This window comes from Onychostruthus taczanowskii, unplaced genomic scaffold (assembly GCF_017590055.1).
Source record: "Onychostruthus taczanowskii isolate IOZ18803 unplaced genomic scaffold, ASM1759005v1 scaffold21, whole genome shotgun sequence".
Taxonomy (NCBI): Eukaryota; Metazoa; Chordata; class Aves; order Passeriformes; family Passeridae; genus Onychostruthus; species Onychostruthus taczanowskii.
In genome coordinates this window covers 7,317,459-7,333,946 of record NW_024499351.1, presented here as the reverse complement: position 1 = coordinate 7,333,946, position 16,488 = coordinate 7,317,459, and the positions used below count along the sequence as shown (strand labels likewise).

The 16,488-nt window shown below is 37.5% G+C and overlaps 1 protein-coding gene across 3 annotated transcripts in view; it reads left to right on the top strand.

The window, feature by feature from the left end:
- Positions 1-14,754, top strand: part of CRIM1 (cysteine rich transmembrane BMP regulator 1) — a 175,866-nt gene extending 161,112 nt beyond the window's left edge. For all 3 annotated transcript variants that reach the window (XM_041404140.1, XM_041404143.1, XM_041404142.1), the window contains 6 exons: positions 1,937-2,152; positions 3,894-4,115; positions 8,505-8,699; positions 9,696-9,818; positions 11,204-11,391; positions 11,807-14,754. In XM_041404140.1, coding sequence (XP_041260074.1) covers positions 1,937-2,152; positions 3,894-4,115; positions 8,505-8,699; positions 9,696-9,818; positions 11,204-11,391; positions 11,807-11,983 — 1,121 coding nt within the window. In that variant the 3' untranslated portion in view covers positions 11,984-14,754. The remainder of the gene's footprint in view (positions 1-1,936; positions 2,153-3,893; positions 4,116-8,504; positions 8,700-9,695; positions 9,819-11,203; positions 11,392-11,806) is intronic.
- Positions 14,755-16,488: the final 1,734 nt, after the last annotated feature.

Here is a 16,488-nt window from a genome sequence, read left to right as displayed (position 1 = left end):
TCAGAAAATGTCCCGAAAATCTTAGTATTGCCTTTGCCATGGTGAGTTAAGATGCCATTGCATAACTTGTAATATACTGAAATAAAAATCTAACAGTGACAAGGCAGCAGACTAGCAATCTTATTTCAGGTAAATGCTGCTGAATCATGTATGTGGTCCATAAATGTAAGCAATTAGAAAAGCATGGCATAAGCAAATTGGTAAAAGATAAAATAATCCCCTGATAGAAAAGCACAGGTACTTTGTGAATAGAGTGAGATCAGCCAGAGCCAGCTTCCTTGAGTTCTACCCATCATTCTCCAGAAATGAAAACAAACAATTGGGTGGCATTTCCTCTATGTGGCAGTGTCATAGAGCAAAGGGCACAAATGCCATTCTCCAGACAGGAACAGCAGTGCTAGAAACATGAAGAGAAGCCACAAGCACTTTGTGAGCCTTGGCCTGCCTAAATGACTAAAGGAGCTGCTGTACACTTAGTTTTTCTCTCCTTAACCAAGATATTTGGGTTAGAATGATGTTCACTTTAGGCATCATTATAAAGAAGTAGGCGAGAGCACCTTCAGAAAGTGGTTTAGAGATGTAGCATAATTAGCAAGAAATCACTTTTTTCTTCTCCTCCATTCATAGCATAGGAAACCTGAGGAGGTTCAGCTCTTAACAGAGGCACCTAACTTAGCTGTCTAATGTTAAATGTGTTGAATTCAGGCTTCACTTACATTCACTTATATAATTCAGGACATCACTTATAAGCCTGAAGCTTCACTTTCAAAGCCTGTAGCTTTCAAACTCATGGCTTCTGCAGCTGAAAAAACATGGTGTGTGAGCCACCTTGGTATCTATGTATAATGCATGGAAAAAGCTGGTGGACTCACTCCAGGTCCAAAACAACCAGCATGGTAGGCAGGCAACTATTACTGCCCTTGTTGCCCCCAGTGCAGGATAGGCTTCAAAGGATTTTAAGCAGGCTGAGGATGGTGGCATAACCTTTGCTTGATGGTAAGTGCTTAAGCAGTCAAGGTACCAGACAGGTTTCTTTATTTATCTTTTAAAACACCAAGAGGTGAAGAGTTCCTCCTTTTTTTTTTTAATACCCCAGAGGCTGGAGGACACTCATGCTGGAAAAAGCAAACAGTTTCACTTCCTTCCTTACTATGAAAGAGGTCGAAATTGTTCTCTAAACTACTGGGGTGAATCTTTTAGCCAGGGCTGCAGTGATGTAATTAATTGTTTGAAAAGAAAGTAAGGTTCATTTGTTGAGATACAATTATTGGAAGGATGAGGCTACACACTGTGGTATTCCCTTATATCCAGGGGTTTTTTTCAAATATGGCAGATACTTTTTTTTAATGGAACAGTGACGAAGCACTTCCACCGATGTTAAGTGCTTATACATTTTTAGGGAACTGGGGGAGTGGATTCTGTGTTTTGCTTTTTCTTTTCTGGTGGGTTGGGGTTTTGAGGGGGGGTTGTTTGGGTTTGTTTTTTTTTAATGTAGCATCTAATGATACAGATGATCTAGACACATATCTGTTGGGAAACTTAACCTTTACCTGGACTTCCTAAATCCCAGAGAAGAAGCTTACTTATCCATCCTTTCAGGAGCTGAAGTTAATATTTAGCAGTTAAGAAACTGTCTGATCAATTGTCTCTTGGAATTCCTAAATCACATGTTTGGTTTTTTTCTGAAATGCCAAGAACACTTGAAGTTATCTCTGATTTATATTAACAAGTCTTTATTCAGACTGATTCAAATTGTTTCTTGTTTATATATTTCCAATTTTTCATGAGATGTCATAAAGTCAAAAGAGAATTCTTCATTAAGAATAATTTATATATGTATTTTCAATAATAACAGAAATTCTTCACCTTGTGTACAGTTGTTAATTATAAGATTCACAGTTGATTTTTTCCTCTCTTCCAATTCCGTTTTTCCCAGATGAAATAATAGTGCAAAAACCAGAGCTCACCAGCCCATCAATCTGTCATGCTCCTGGTGGGGAATATTTTGTAGAAGGAGAGACATGGAACATTGATTCTTGCACGCAATGCACATGCCACAGTGGACGTGTCCTGTGTGAGACTGAAGTCTGTCCACCCCTTCTTTGCCAAAACCCCACCCGCACACAGGACTCCTGCTGCCCACAGTGCCCAGGTACGTGCTGACAGCCAGCTTCCATCAGAGCCCTCCCTTGCTCTGAGGATGTCTGATGTTTCAGTATGAGAATGCTTCAGTGTGTGCTCACGTGGTTGTTGTGGTGCCTTTGTTCTTCCGCAGTTTGGAGTGACAGCCTGCAGTTCTGTAATTCAAACTTGACTGTGTGTGAGAGATCTTATGTGTAAAGGAGAGTTGTGGCCCTGAACTTGGAAAATTTTGAAGGCAATCAAATGATGTAGGGGTTGTGTAAAGAACCAGCATCCTTGGAAGGTTTATGAAATATACACTCCTTTATGGAGACATGCAGGATTAGAGAAACTTGGAAAGCAATCAACATGTTAGGTAGATACAGGCTTGTTTCTTTTTCTTTCTGCACACCTTGGCTTCTATGAACCATTTTATTACTATCTTGCCTATTTGGGATTTGGTCTCAAAAATTGGTCTCTGTTTGCTTTTACCCCTTCACATGGTGTCATTCTGAGAGTGATTTGAAGGCAGCTGAGTAATATCAAAGCATTCCAGCCTGGCAGGCATGCCAGACTCCTCCTAGACTGCCTCACAGTGTCAAGAAGATAACAGCATTTGCTTTCCCCCAAGGAAAGATATTCAATTACAAATGAACATAAATTCCTATTTTACATAGCAAATGGGGAGGTTCATTGCTGTGGAAGTTTAGTACAAACCTATTAATTGCATGTAAACTCACTAAAAAACATGCCTTTATTCAAATCGAAATTTTAAAATTTACTTTAGGAAAAAATAGAAGTTAGGTTTTGCCATTAGATTTTGCTACAAGGTATTTGTTTGGGTTTGGGAGTGGGGCTATTTTCCTGACAAAACATTTTGTGATATTTTGTAATATTTACCTTTGTAAACAAGGTAGCCAGTTCTCCTGACTTTTTTTTTTTTTTTCATTATTAATAACGAACATTTGCTTAATTCAAAACAGTGTTTCAGAGGAGCTGATCTATCCTCGCTGGTATTTAATAAGCTTAGTGTCATAGCTTAATGCAAGTAGATTGAGACCCTGATCTCAGTGCTCTTATGAATCCTTTCTTCTCTTTTTCTTAGTCCTGTTTCTTGACCTGTAATGTGTGTTAAGGTACAGCTTCATTGCAGGAATATGTCTCCCCCATGGACGGGCATGAGAATTAAAGCAAACCATTGGCATCAGGCTGAAGCACAATCAAGTTCCATTTGTTTCTCAACAGGTTATAATTAGCTCATCTAAGGCCACTAGTGAAGGTGACAGCAGCATAATAGCTTTTCACTTTGCATCATTCAAAGACTTGGGCTGATGTGGTAGAAGATGACATTCAGGTTTTAGATTTAAAATTTAATCTCTCTTGTTTGAGATGAATTTCTGCACACCATGCAGTTTGGAGCATTCAGAGTCACTTTCTGAGAGGCTGCTTCTGATGGCGATTGTTTTTCTCTTTGCTCTCCTTTTTCCAAGTTTTTTTTCTTTTTTCATTTTTTTTCTTGCTTTATTTTCTTTCTTTTTTTTTTTTTCTTTTTTGAGTGAACTCAATAAAGGTCTAAATAAGCATTGTGCTAGAGCATATCCTGAGGTCTTCATCCCACATAAGACCTGAAGAGGCATGAGGTTCTGTCCTTCTGAAGTAGTGAGCCAATGTGTGACAATTCCATTGTGTTCTTCAAGAGTGAACCCCCTGTTAAGGAGCTCTGAGAAGTGACCCACAGTAAGTTAAATAACCTAATCTCTTTATATTTACAGATGAGACTCTTCAGCCCTCTCCGTCAAGCAATGAGAGCATGCCCAGTTACTGCAAAAACGATGAGGGAGATATTTTTCTGACAGCTGAGTCCTGGAAGCCCAATGTCTGCACTAGCTGCATTTGCATGGATGGTGTGATTAGATGCTACTCTGAGTCTTGCCCACCCGTATCCTGTGAGAGACCTGTTTTGAGAAAGGGACAGTGTTGTCCTTACTGTATTGGTGAGTAAATAAAAATAGTTGAGAACTTGCTGTTCCCTTCTTGGGAATAAGACAGAAGTTTACTTCCAAACTGAAATGCCTTCCCTGAGATGCAGTCTATGCCAGTCACCAATCAAACTGGAGAGTGAAGTCTGCGTAGGGAGCCTTGAGGATCATGATTTGTGGTTTTTAGGTAGAAGAGTATACAGATATACTTCTAATTTGCCTACAAACTCCAGAGGCCATCCTCCTGGAGTCTTGGTAAGATGGCTTATTGGATGAAGATGTTACAAAAAATTTATTTTATTTAAAGGAATATCTGCCAGGTAACACATATGTCAAGATTTATGTGATAATAAGAGGAAAACATTAATTAAGACTGCAGAAGATGAGATGAAGCATTCTGAAATTTCACATAATAGAGAACTCTTAATAAGGCATCTAAATTAAAATACAGGGAAAAATGGAATTTCATTAATGATAATATCTTTGAGATAAAAATGGGGCAAATATATATTTTTTTAAATGCTGAAAATGGATAAAGAATTAGGGCCATGCACTGGTGTTGAATTTGGACCTGAAGTAAATGGTAGTTGCTGTAGACAGTGAAAATTTTCAGGCATTTTTAAAGCAGCAAAATTGGAGATTACTGATCACTTTTTCATTGTATGTTGAATAGGAGTATTTATATACAGATGACTTCTTTTGTGAGTTCACAGTAACTACAAAGGCTGTAGAATAGAAGCTGCAGATAGAGAAAAATCGTATAATGAACTTACTAAATTTGATCTTTGTAGCATTGTTGGAAAGCATTCAAAGGTTACTTCCCTTCATTTGCAAAAGTAGTAGGGAGAGATACAGTAAAAAAGAACAGTAAGAAGGCGTATAAGAAAATTGATGGGCTTTAAATATTTAATTGAACATGTGAGTCAACTTTCCCATCTATAAACAAAGCAGTCCTTCATCAGAAAGGTGGTAGAAAGATTTTGAAGTATGTTCAGACATTGACGTAACTCTTGAAATCTTTATATCCTTGCAGATAGAATAGCTTTAGTAACAGGTGATACCGTTTTATATGATGTACAAGGAATTCTATGGAAGAATGCCTGGGAAAGTTACAAAGCATCCAAGCTTCAGTTGCCTTTGGAACCCTACTTAGATTCCTGGGCACTGTTAATCCTATTACTATTTCTTCTCATGGTTTGCATACAAAATGGGGAGAATTTAAAGTTTACTTGACAACTTTCTGCAGGCTTTTCTTCCACTGAGTCTGAACTGTAAAATAATTTTAATCCAGAAAACATGTTAACATTAAAAAAGAATATAGAGTGTTTGAAAGTTGGGCAATCAAACCAATAGAGTCAGAACACGAGCCTTAATACTGCACTGGAGAATTCTGTGGGTGAGGAGGGGATGCACCAGGGGAACTTGTGCAGTATGAGCTACAAAAATGAAACCTTTAAAACTCTACAACTTGCATGTCAGGTTTGCAAATATATACACAGAGCATGTAGACATAGCTTTAATTAATTTGCTTTGAATCCTGTATAGTTGTATAATATTGCAAATACTTAAATCTGTGAGCTATGAAAACTTAATGATTTTTTTTTTTCAGTAGCAACTACTCAGTAAAGCAAAATGTAGTAGCCAGATTTAATTAACACTCAGATGTAAAGATTTTCAGTGATGCTACATTTTATTAAACCATGTTGTCCTATGTAGTCAGAATGGTTTTTTTGCTTTAAATAACTGAGAATCATAGAAACTTAACTTTTTTTTTATGGTTCCCATGAATTATATATACCCTTGCATGCAAGACGAGTCAGGTCATGCACTTAATTTTCATCTTTATGGTTCTTACTTTCTTCATTTTTGAGAACTGTAAAGCACATCTTTGTACAGATTCTTTTTAATTATTTTTATGCAACACTTGATAAAATGTTTAAAATCATAGAATCATTTAGGCTGGAAGGTCTTAGAGGTCTAAGATCAACGAGTCCAGCTGTTAACCCTGCATTGCTAAGTCTGTCACTAGATCATGTCCTCAAATGCTGTGTCTATACATTTATTAAATACCCCTAGGGATGGTGATTCAGTCACTTCCTTGGGCAGGCAAACTCTGTGGAAATAGGCCTTCTTCATTTCTTGGAATTTCAAAATTGATGGAGGATTTTAGCACTGCGTTATTTATTCTGCTTCTTTCTGGATCCAGTTTGTATATACTCAACTTCGTAATTTTACAGTCATGGATGCTTTGTTGTTTGACTCTTCATCCTGTGTGTTCAACATTCATCTTTCTCATGCAAAGAAAGATTACTTTGGAAAGATAACCTTCTAGTTTAGAGAGGATAAAGGGATAGCTATTTGATTAGAGACAAGATTAGTCTTCTGCAGAAAACAGAGCAGACTGTCCAGTCATTTACCAGATGAGACTGATTTTCTGGTGCAGCTAGAAGAAACTGAGAGAAGTGGGTAGAGTGAGACACTGAACTGTGGTTTTGTATGTGGGTTTCTTACTTCAAGCCTGTCTTGTTTCCACTGTCCTTGAGCGCCTGTTGGTGTTGTGGCCCTTATCTTCATCCTTGTTTATACTTTCATAGAGAGGGACACCAGAATAGGAGACAGTCACAGGATAGTACTTGAAAATTTTCTCTTGAGGTTCAAAGGTACAGCACCATAATTGTGATTTTACCTTTGCTCATTCTTCTAAAAAATATTTGCTGAATAAAACTGTGAAGTGTTCTCCACAAATTCGGAAAAAACTGAGCAAGTTAAAGGACTTTTCCAGACAAACCAGCTGCAGAATTGAAGAAGGTGTCCTACGTGAAGCAAGGTAACATTTTGGGAGCTAATCTGAACCGGCCAAGTGCTAAGGTTTAGGTCTGCATAGGTAATGAGCAGCAGAGGCACACTCAGGCAGTGTGCCTTGCCCCGTCCCCAGATGCACCTTCCTAACACAGGGTTCTGCTGGCTCTCTATGCCAAAATGCACATCAGCTAAGAAAGAACCTAATATCCTTCCTGCAGCTGGCCACCATCTTTTCCTCCCACTCTTCCTTTCCCATGCCCACACCACATTCACTTAAAAAATCTACTTGGAGAGGTTGGGACCCACACTAAAAGCCATGTAAGCCATGAGATACCAAGGACCTCGGGAACCATTTATGCTTTTCAGATAATTCCACTAATGTTTTCACAATAATACTTCTTGCTGGTCTTCTTTTGTATTTGAGTTTACTCTCTCAGATCTGTTGGACTGGTCTGCTGACTGCTAGCCTTGTTATTCCAGATTATTTCTCTATTATGTTGTCACTAATCAAAACCTTTACTCCTGGCCAAAATATATAAGGCTGACATAGGGTAAATATGTCTAACTGGCATACTTAGAGATGTCATCTGAGAGAATGCTAAACCAGTATTTATCTGAAAGTTTAGGAAGTTTATTATTTAATTCTGTTATCTCATTCATATGTTTAATGTGCAAGCTCATGTCATCAGCAGGTTTCATAACAATTATTGCCTCTAAGAAACAAAGGTAGGAGGAAGCTAAGATGAAAATAAAGCACTGCTTAGCTTTTGAAGTTTCTGCTGTGTTGTTTTTTCGCTATCCTTAAAGTGCTCCAGCACCAAAAAACATCCCAGGCTAAGCAATTCATTACTTCCTTCTTAGTGAAATACTTTTACTGCAGACCACCTAAAAGGCTTGCATAGGATGCAACATTAAAAAGTGGTGTATTGAATGCCTAGGCAGAAAGATCACATCAATTTCCAATTTATATAATATTAACCATTAAAAAATGTGCTGAGTTTAGTTATTGCTCTTTTCCTGGGGTTTTCCATTGATGCAGGGCAATTATCAGATCCCCTTCAAATATGTTTTATCATTACAGTCTAAGCACTTCTACTTATTTCACCTGAGAGTTGCTCCAATCCTTTTTGGCATCCTGCTTAATCTGCTTTTTTAACTATTCTAGACAGAGTTCATCGTTCTTGAGCTTTGGTCATTAGAAATTTAGGTAGCTACGGGTTTGGGGTTATTTTAGCTTAACAGGATTGACTAGGAAACAAGGAGGAAGATGAGTAGTTGGTAGCCTCAAACAGTCAAAGGGAATGAATTTTTCATCATTTTCACAGCACTTTTGATATATCTTTTCATGTCCCAATCATCCATCCTCTAGCCTCTTGCATTAAGAAAATGAGGAGAAGCAGCCCAGGCTAATTATGTACTTCATAAAGAAGGAGAAATTACATCTTTTTCACAAAGATTTTCTTCAAAGATGAAGAGAAGATCTTTTCATTACATCTGGGATTTCTTTGTGGCAATTGTTTTGCTTTTGTGTGTAGAAAAGAAATCCAATTTGTGTGTAATTGGCTGTTACTGCATGATCACAGCACTGTTTTCCTTCCACAGAAGACACAGTTCCAAAGAAAGTGGTCTGCCACTTCAGTGGAGAAACGTACGCAGACGAGGAACGCTGGGACATTGACAGCTGCACACACTGCTACTGCCTGCAGGGTCAGACTCTCTGCTCCACTGTCAGCTGCCCACCTCTGCCTTGTGCTGAGCCCATCAACGTGGAGGGAAGCTGCTGTCCCATGTGTCCAGGTAATGTGATGTGACAGCCCAGTTTATTGTCTTGCTGGTTTCCTAGGGCCGATAATAAGGATTTTTAATTGGGTTTTGAATGGCAGTCCATGTTTGAACAGCATCACAAAGCCAACAGACTTTTAGACTTAAGGAAAATTAATATTCTTAACAGATAGGCACATTGTGCAAAAATGTAGCTTGAATTTCACTTATTTTGAGAACTGTGAACTGAAAAATTACTTGCTTGCCCCTGTTTTGTCCTTTCACAAGGCTATGGAAATATGTTAATGAAGTGGGAAACTTAATGTCCTTACATCTCTGCAGATTATGTCACAGTGATTAACATTTCTGTCTTTTCTGAGAGTGTTGGTTACTTTTCAAATATCACATTGCTTTATTTTTCAATTTAACTTGACTTAAAAGCAATGTGACATTTTCTTAGCTGTGGGAACAAGGAGCATAAGAATTGCAAGAGGTTTTTAATGTGAATCCTGATATACTTCTGCAGAAGTTTGCTCACTTTATTCAGTCAGCAGATAACTTCTTCTGAGAGGACAACTGGGGAAATTCAGCAGTACCCCTTTTTGCAATTCCGCTCCTTTGAGGTTTACAAAAAAAAGCAAGGCAAAGAAACCAGTAGGGACTGTTTATATATATCAGCTGGGAAGATGTAGCCTTCCCTTCATTTTTGCAGGGGGGGTTTTGTTGGGTATCACAGAGGAGCAAGCCTGTAGTAAAGCATGTATTCTGAGATGGTATTTTTAAAAGCAAGTTTGTCCACACCAGTCCTTTGTCCCATTCACATTATGACAATGGCAACAGGCATGTATCCCATATACAATATGGAATAAGTTTTCAAACAAAATCCCAGGCTAATAATGAAAATTACAAAAAAACTAAAAGAAATTAAAGGACAAAGCACTGGAAATAGGCAAGTGTATTTCCTCAGTTAAGAGCAGCACTGAAAAGTTAAGCAGCCTGCAACTTTTGAAAGACATTTTTCTCATTTCACAGAGATGTATGTACCTGACCCCACTAACATCCCCATTGAGAAGACAAATCATCGAGGAGATGTTGAACTAGAAGTACCAAACTGGCCAACACCGAGTGAAAATGATATAATCCACATTCACAGAGGTCAGATCTGATAGAGACCAGGATAACTTAAGACTGTGTTTATTCCCCCATGTTTTAATATGTTTGCTTTTTCTATTCAAGGAGCAGTTGTATCTGAGAATATTCTTCAGTGCATAATTCAGTGCAGTACATGCATTTTGCTTTGAGTAAAGATGAGTCAGTCAAATTATATTTACACATTTTGGTTTCATTATCACTCCATGTTCTGCACAGAAGAAACAACTGTGTTGGTATGATGGAGTTCTACAAAATTAAGAATACAACAAAATGATGAATCAGAAATGATTCTTGGGTGTCTTTTCTGATTCAAAAACTAGAAAGCAGGCCATTGGAGTTGCTAGACCTTCATTTGATCCATTTGACATTCTCAGGAATAGATAAACACAGATGCAAAAACATGTACCATAGCTCAGCATATATCATAGCCATGATGTCAGACCTTAGACAAAAAACCACCTCAGGTATAGTGACACACAGCCAATAATGTTGTCTAAGGATGTAAATACATCTTCTCTTTAAAACTGCACTGTAGTATTATTGCAGCATAGAGATAACATTGTGCCACAGTTTTTGTGAACCTGTTGTAATTGAAGGACAACCTAAACGATGTAATTTTTAACCTGAGGATTTATTTTCTTTTAATCTGAGGATGATCTCATAGCATTCTATTGTTTGGAGAAAGGATGCATGAAATGTAACTGTTTTACAAAGTTCTAAGCTTATGCTTTTATAATTCCAGCATTTTAATTTCTCAGGCATTAGTAGCTGGCTTGCAACTGTCCTGCCTGGGGATTATAAACACCCACTGCAAACTGAGGGAATTTTGTATATGTCATTGAAAGTTACCGTTCTTTGCAATTACACATAAAACTTGCTACAGTCTAGTAGACTGCCAACAGTCTGTTTTCACAGGCTGAGTGCTGCAGGTATTGTAATACACTCTCAACAGATGAGAGAGTGAACACATCATACTTGTCCTATCAGTTTTTAAAAGTAAAAAAGAAAAAATTACTTTCATCCTAAGATTTTCAAGCTCTCCTCAGCTTGGAAACACAGTCTGAATTTTTTACAAGTGGGAATTTGGCTGTGATTAGATAAGATCATGCAAACAAAATGGCTTTAAGAGGTTATTGTCAGACTTGGTCATTGCTGTGCTTTAGATTTCCTTCTATCTCCTCTCTTTTTGATGGCTTTTTCCTGACTAATATAGTCCCTCTACAAGATACTAGCTGTTCTACTTTATGTAAATAAGGTGACATTGCAGGAGAGAAAGTCCAAATTCTTGTGAGTGACAAGATGTACAACTGAGACTTCTATAATTACATTCTTCCTTGCAGGCCAGGCCCTTTTATAATTACTAACAAATGCTCCCAATTGCCCTGCAGACATGAACCATCTCCAGGGAGAATACCGGAGTGGCAGTGGGCCACACCCCAGCGAAGATGCATCCGTCAGCTCTGTTGCCTTGGTGACAATCCCAATCACGATAGCGCTGTTACTGATCATCGTGCTCCTGCTCATCAACCAGAAGAAGCAGTGGATTCCAGTGTCCTGCTACAAAGCTCCAACAAAGGTGCCGTGTCTATTTCCAGGCTATCCCGTTTTTATAAAAGCAGGAACAAAACATTGTGGAAAATGTTAAGCAATAAAGAGGCTGTTAAAAGTCTGGGGAAAAAGCTGCTGCACATCTGGGGCAACCAGGTTAAGCCTTTGTGTGGTGCTGAATTAACAGAGAACAGGTACACCAGCCCAGCTGGGATATGAGAATATCAGAACTCCATTCAGAAGATGAAAAGTGGTGACTCTGAAGAGAGTGTTGGTCTGTTGTTATGTCTGACATAAGCCAACTTTAACAGAAGTCCAAACTCTTTCATTGCCAGTTTAATTTTGTTTTGTGTTTGTGGACTTAAACGAAGTAGACTTTAAAAACTGTGTGTGGAATACAAAAACTGAATTATTTACTCAATATTTCCTTTCTGTTTTAACAGCCTTCTTGCTTAAACAATCAACTGGTATATGTGGACTGCGAGAAAGGTACCAGGGTCCAGGTGGACAGTTCTCAGAGGATGCTAAGAATTGCAGACCCAGATTCAAGATACAGTGGATTTTACAGCATGCAGAAACAGAACAACCTACAGGCAGATAATTTCTATCAAACAGTTTGAAGAATTGCACCCTTGCCAAGGATTTAAGAAAGAGAGAGAGCGAGAGAAAGAGAGACAGTCTGCTATTAAAATAAAACTAGAATTGTGCAGTTGCTTAGTGGATTGTATTGGATTTGTGACTACATGTACAGCTCTAAGACCTTTCTGGGATGAGCTCTGACTCCTGCAATGTGCCAGAAAAAGCATTCCCACTTTTCCTTGAGATAACTGACCAAGTGTTTTCTTAGAACCAAAGTTTTGAAACTTGTTAAGATGTATTTGCTTGTAACATAGCTATAGAGGTTTTTGGGAGGGGGAATCAGGGGCTAGGGGTAGGCAATGAAGTAAAAGGAAGTTTCAGAGAAGAAAAGCTGGTCAAGCTTGGCTGGAGATGAAAATATACTGCTGAGCAGCAGGATAGTGGTTTATCTCGTTGCTCTGAAATTGCATCTGTTGCAGCAAAAGCCTAACCCCAGGTGAAAAAAATATGAAAAGGTCTGATTATTTTTTTCCAGCTGTTGCTACAGTAATATACTCCTAGAACAGAATTTGTCACATCACAGGTGTGGTGTAGCTGCAAATATTTTTCTATATGATGAGAAGCTGCAGTAGTTAATGAAATAGCAAGGAAAAGATTATAGCAGAAAATAAAGGGTGGGTTTATTAAGGATGTACAAAATTATACCTTGTGCTGCTTTTTGTTTTTATTTTTGTTTTTATTTTTGTTTTCTTCAAAGCTGATTGGCTAGATTAGCCAGACTTCAGCAGAGTTAGCAAATGACTGAGGCCTAAGTAATTCCTGATATGAGCACTGGATCTTTTGACAGCAGTATTGAAGTGAGGAAGAAAGGGAGGAAGGATGGAAGGAAAACTCAAGAACACCATGCAGTTCCAGGGGCTTTTGTTTGTTTGTTTTGTCTGTTGTGGTTTTGTTTTGTTATTTTATATCAATCTCTGGTTGTTCATACAGGAGAAGGAAAAATATTTTTGTTGGACAAAGCTCTTGCGTACAAGAGAGTAAAAAAGAGACTGTTTTAAGGTTGTTGTTTTTTTTTCCTGTTGATGTTCTTATTTACTGGTATGCAGATTTAGAAACTACTTCCATGCTAGGAAGCTGCTTAATTTTAATTGTATATTACTCAAGCACCTTTTTTGAAGCTCAGAAAAAAAAAGGAGATCATGCTTCTTTAAACTTTAGCATTATAGGAATATTTATGTAAATATAATTATGCTAAAAACAACAAAAAGTATTTGTATGTTTGTGTATATATATGTATATACAAATGCATGTAGGTATACATATGTATATATACGTGCATGTGTATATACACTATACATATATATACTGTATATATAAAATACTATGTATACAGTATATATTTTTTTCTATTTTTTTTTCTTGTTGAATGTATTTTTATCTGAGAGAGATTTTACCCAGAGCAGAAACAGATAACAGGCATTCCATATCAATGCTTAATTGCTTGTGAGTTTAGGAAAGACAAGAAAAGAGCATCTCATTCTACCTACAGTTTGATTTGATTTGATTTGATTTGAACGTGTTTGTGTGTGTGTGTGTGTGTGCACTCTTGTGTTGGCGTGTGTTCAGTTCGTGCACGATTATAGCAGTAAGCGTTGCTCTTGCTACTTGCTACATTTCAGGGTGTTTCTTCTTTTTCTTTTCCTGCTTAGCCTTAAAAAGGCTTTTTAATGAATGCATTGGCTAGAGACACTGATGACAATATACATGCAGCACTAATCAACTCCATAAAATAACACAATCAGCTCCTGGATTTTGGTTGGTTTTGTTTTTCTTTTTGTTTTTCTTTTTTATTTTTTTGCAAACAATTGTTTGAAACAACTACTGGAATATTGTCCGCATTAAGCTGGAAGTTTGTTGTAGCTTGCCTCATTTATAACTCTGACTGTATAATACAATGTTAACTTTCCAAACAGGTCTTGGCACTTTTATACTAATTACCCATTTGTGCATTGCCTTTTTTCTTTTACAAATGCTTGTCATAAGAGACACAGATACCCAGTATGCTTAATGTGAAAAGAAAATGTATTTTTTGTAAAGGAACTCTCAAGTATTGTTGTAAATACTTGGTCAGAGATTGCTGAACTTTAAAACTGAAAAAAAAAAACTAATTTATTATTATAATGACCTAATTTATTAATCTGAAGATTAACAATTTTTTTTTGTTTTGTTTTAGAATATCAAAAAGGTGTTCTAGCTGTTTGCATCAAAGAAAAAAATAGGTGTATCATTAAGGGTCAACATTTTTTCTGCTTATATAACTTCAGTTTCCAACCACCAATAAGAAAAAATGTAGTCTCCCCAGTGTTTTGTACTCAGCCTGAGAATGAAACAGAGATGTTTCTGTCCAGTAACTACAGAGATTTTGTCAAGACAAAACATCCATTCCTTGCATAAGAGTAAGCAGTCTTTATCCAGAAATTGTAAATGCTTGCTTTTGTTTTACAATCAAGGCCATATTCTGAAAATATTAGCAGGATATAGGACATGGTGTAAAATGTTTTTATTATTATTATTTTATTATTATTATTTTAAAGATATGATTTATCCTATGTGCTGTATCCATTACACTCTTTTACTTTGGTTCCTGTTGTGCTCTTGTAAGAGAAATGCAGATATAATTTTCTGAAAAATAGATGCATATGTGGCACTCGGAGTGCACTGCGGTTCAGCAGATTGCTTGTTTACTTTTTTAACTGTAAGGCGGTTTCTTGTAATTTGGCTCTTGGCAGCACAATAAAAAATTTTAAACCTATAGACGCATGTCTTTTTAAATGTTCATGCTTAATCACTTCTGGGCACTGGTCCTTGAGACACTAGTAGTTTGATATTACGGTGAGTAGGAGTTTGTGTTATTGTCATGCTGACTTGGGATCAGAGCAGTTCAGAAAGTACTGTGGGTGAAGAAGAGTTTTCATGTACAGAAAGTTCTGCATATTACACTGAAGTAATTTCCCATTAGAAGCTTTGTGGAATTCCAAGTAGTTCCAGCGTACAGTAAAGATGAATCAAATGCAAAGTTAGGCCTTTGCCCTGCCATGGAGTTCACTTGGTCTAGTCTCACCTGACAGAAAGCCACGATTAACCATACAAGATTCTAATGTGAGGTCCTACAAAAAGTGTATGGAATCAGAATTTGCACTTCATGGACTTCCTGAACCACAGAGCAACTACTCATCTCTTAGGCTATAATGGGGTTTTTTTCTTCTACTAATTTGTAAGTTAATTAACTTGATGTCCAAGTTCTGGTATGTAAGAACCTGAGGCAAAGTGGTTTTCAGCTTAACTACTTGCTCTGTGAAAAACTGCCTCCTTTCTTTGAACCTACTCTCCTAATGGCTTCATTTAATATCCCTGACACTGCATTCCAAGCAGCAGTACATCAGTACTTATATGTCACACACTGATTTAGAGACCTGTATCTTGTTTCCATTTTCTCTTAAGAATCCCGATATACAATTCTTCAGGAGTAGTTCCATGCCGTATGGCCGACCTTGCCAGTCCTTGTACATCCTTTAAGGTGAAGGGTAAGGCTGAAAATGTCCACATTGTTCACATGTGGTACTCCCTGGATGCAGCATGGTGTTTATTGTTTGGATTGCTACTGACTGCCAAGTCATTGTTCTTGCAGAGCTAGCTGCAATAATACAAAAATGCCCAATATTGCAAAGCCCATAATTGACTTTACTAGGATAGATCTGTATTTATGTCCATGTCTTTGTATTTCATCGTGCTGAATTTTTTCTCCCTCGCTAGTTACCTGTTCCAGCATTATTGCTCCTTCCCAAGACTAGAACTATGAAAGACTTATGTCTTCTAGAAGAGGATCTTCAAATTCCACAAGCATTTAGGGTTTTCATCAGAATGAAACAGAAAACATCATGTATAAAACAATGAAAACATCAATGTATAAAACAACGATGCATCCACATTTTAACACTCATAAGTAGTTCTGGCCTCCTCTGCTTTACAAGGTCTGAAAGGATCATATTTGGAATGCCTATTTACACTAGGGTTTGGCAGCCTGTCATAATCCTGAGTAGGATAGGATGCAAATCCTTTCAATGACCTCAGTGGCACTCCAGTGCTTAACTAGGAATGCATTTTCCACTTGCAGTGTTGCCAAACATCAAGTAGGAAGAACAGAGAGAAAATTAAAAGAAGCTCAAACTGAATCAGGAAATTAAGCAGAGAAAATTGCTGGTACGTACTTTAGGATATACAAAAAAATCATGGCTGCTCAAAAAAAAAAAATAAAATAAAATAAAAAAGCCCATACTAAGCTATTGCACGTAAAGGCACAATACAAAGCTAGCAAAGGATGGGCATGGGAGTCACATTGCTGGCAAGAAAAAGTTGTCTCCAAAGCTTAGTTTCTTGTGTACTAGGTGACTGAATGGAGGCATCAATGACAGTATAAAAACAAGTTACAACAAAACTACTGCAAATACTCCTACTACGGCAGAGGCACTGCAACTGGTGATCTTTA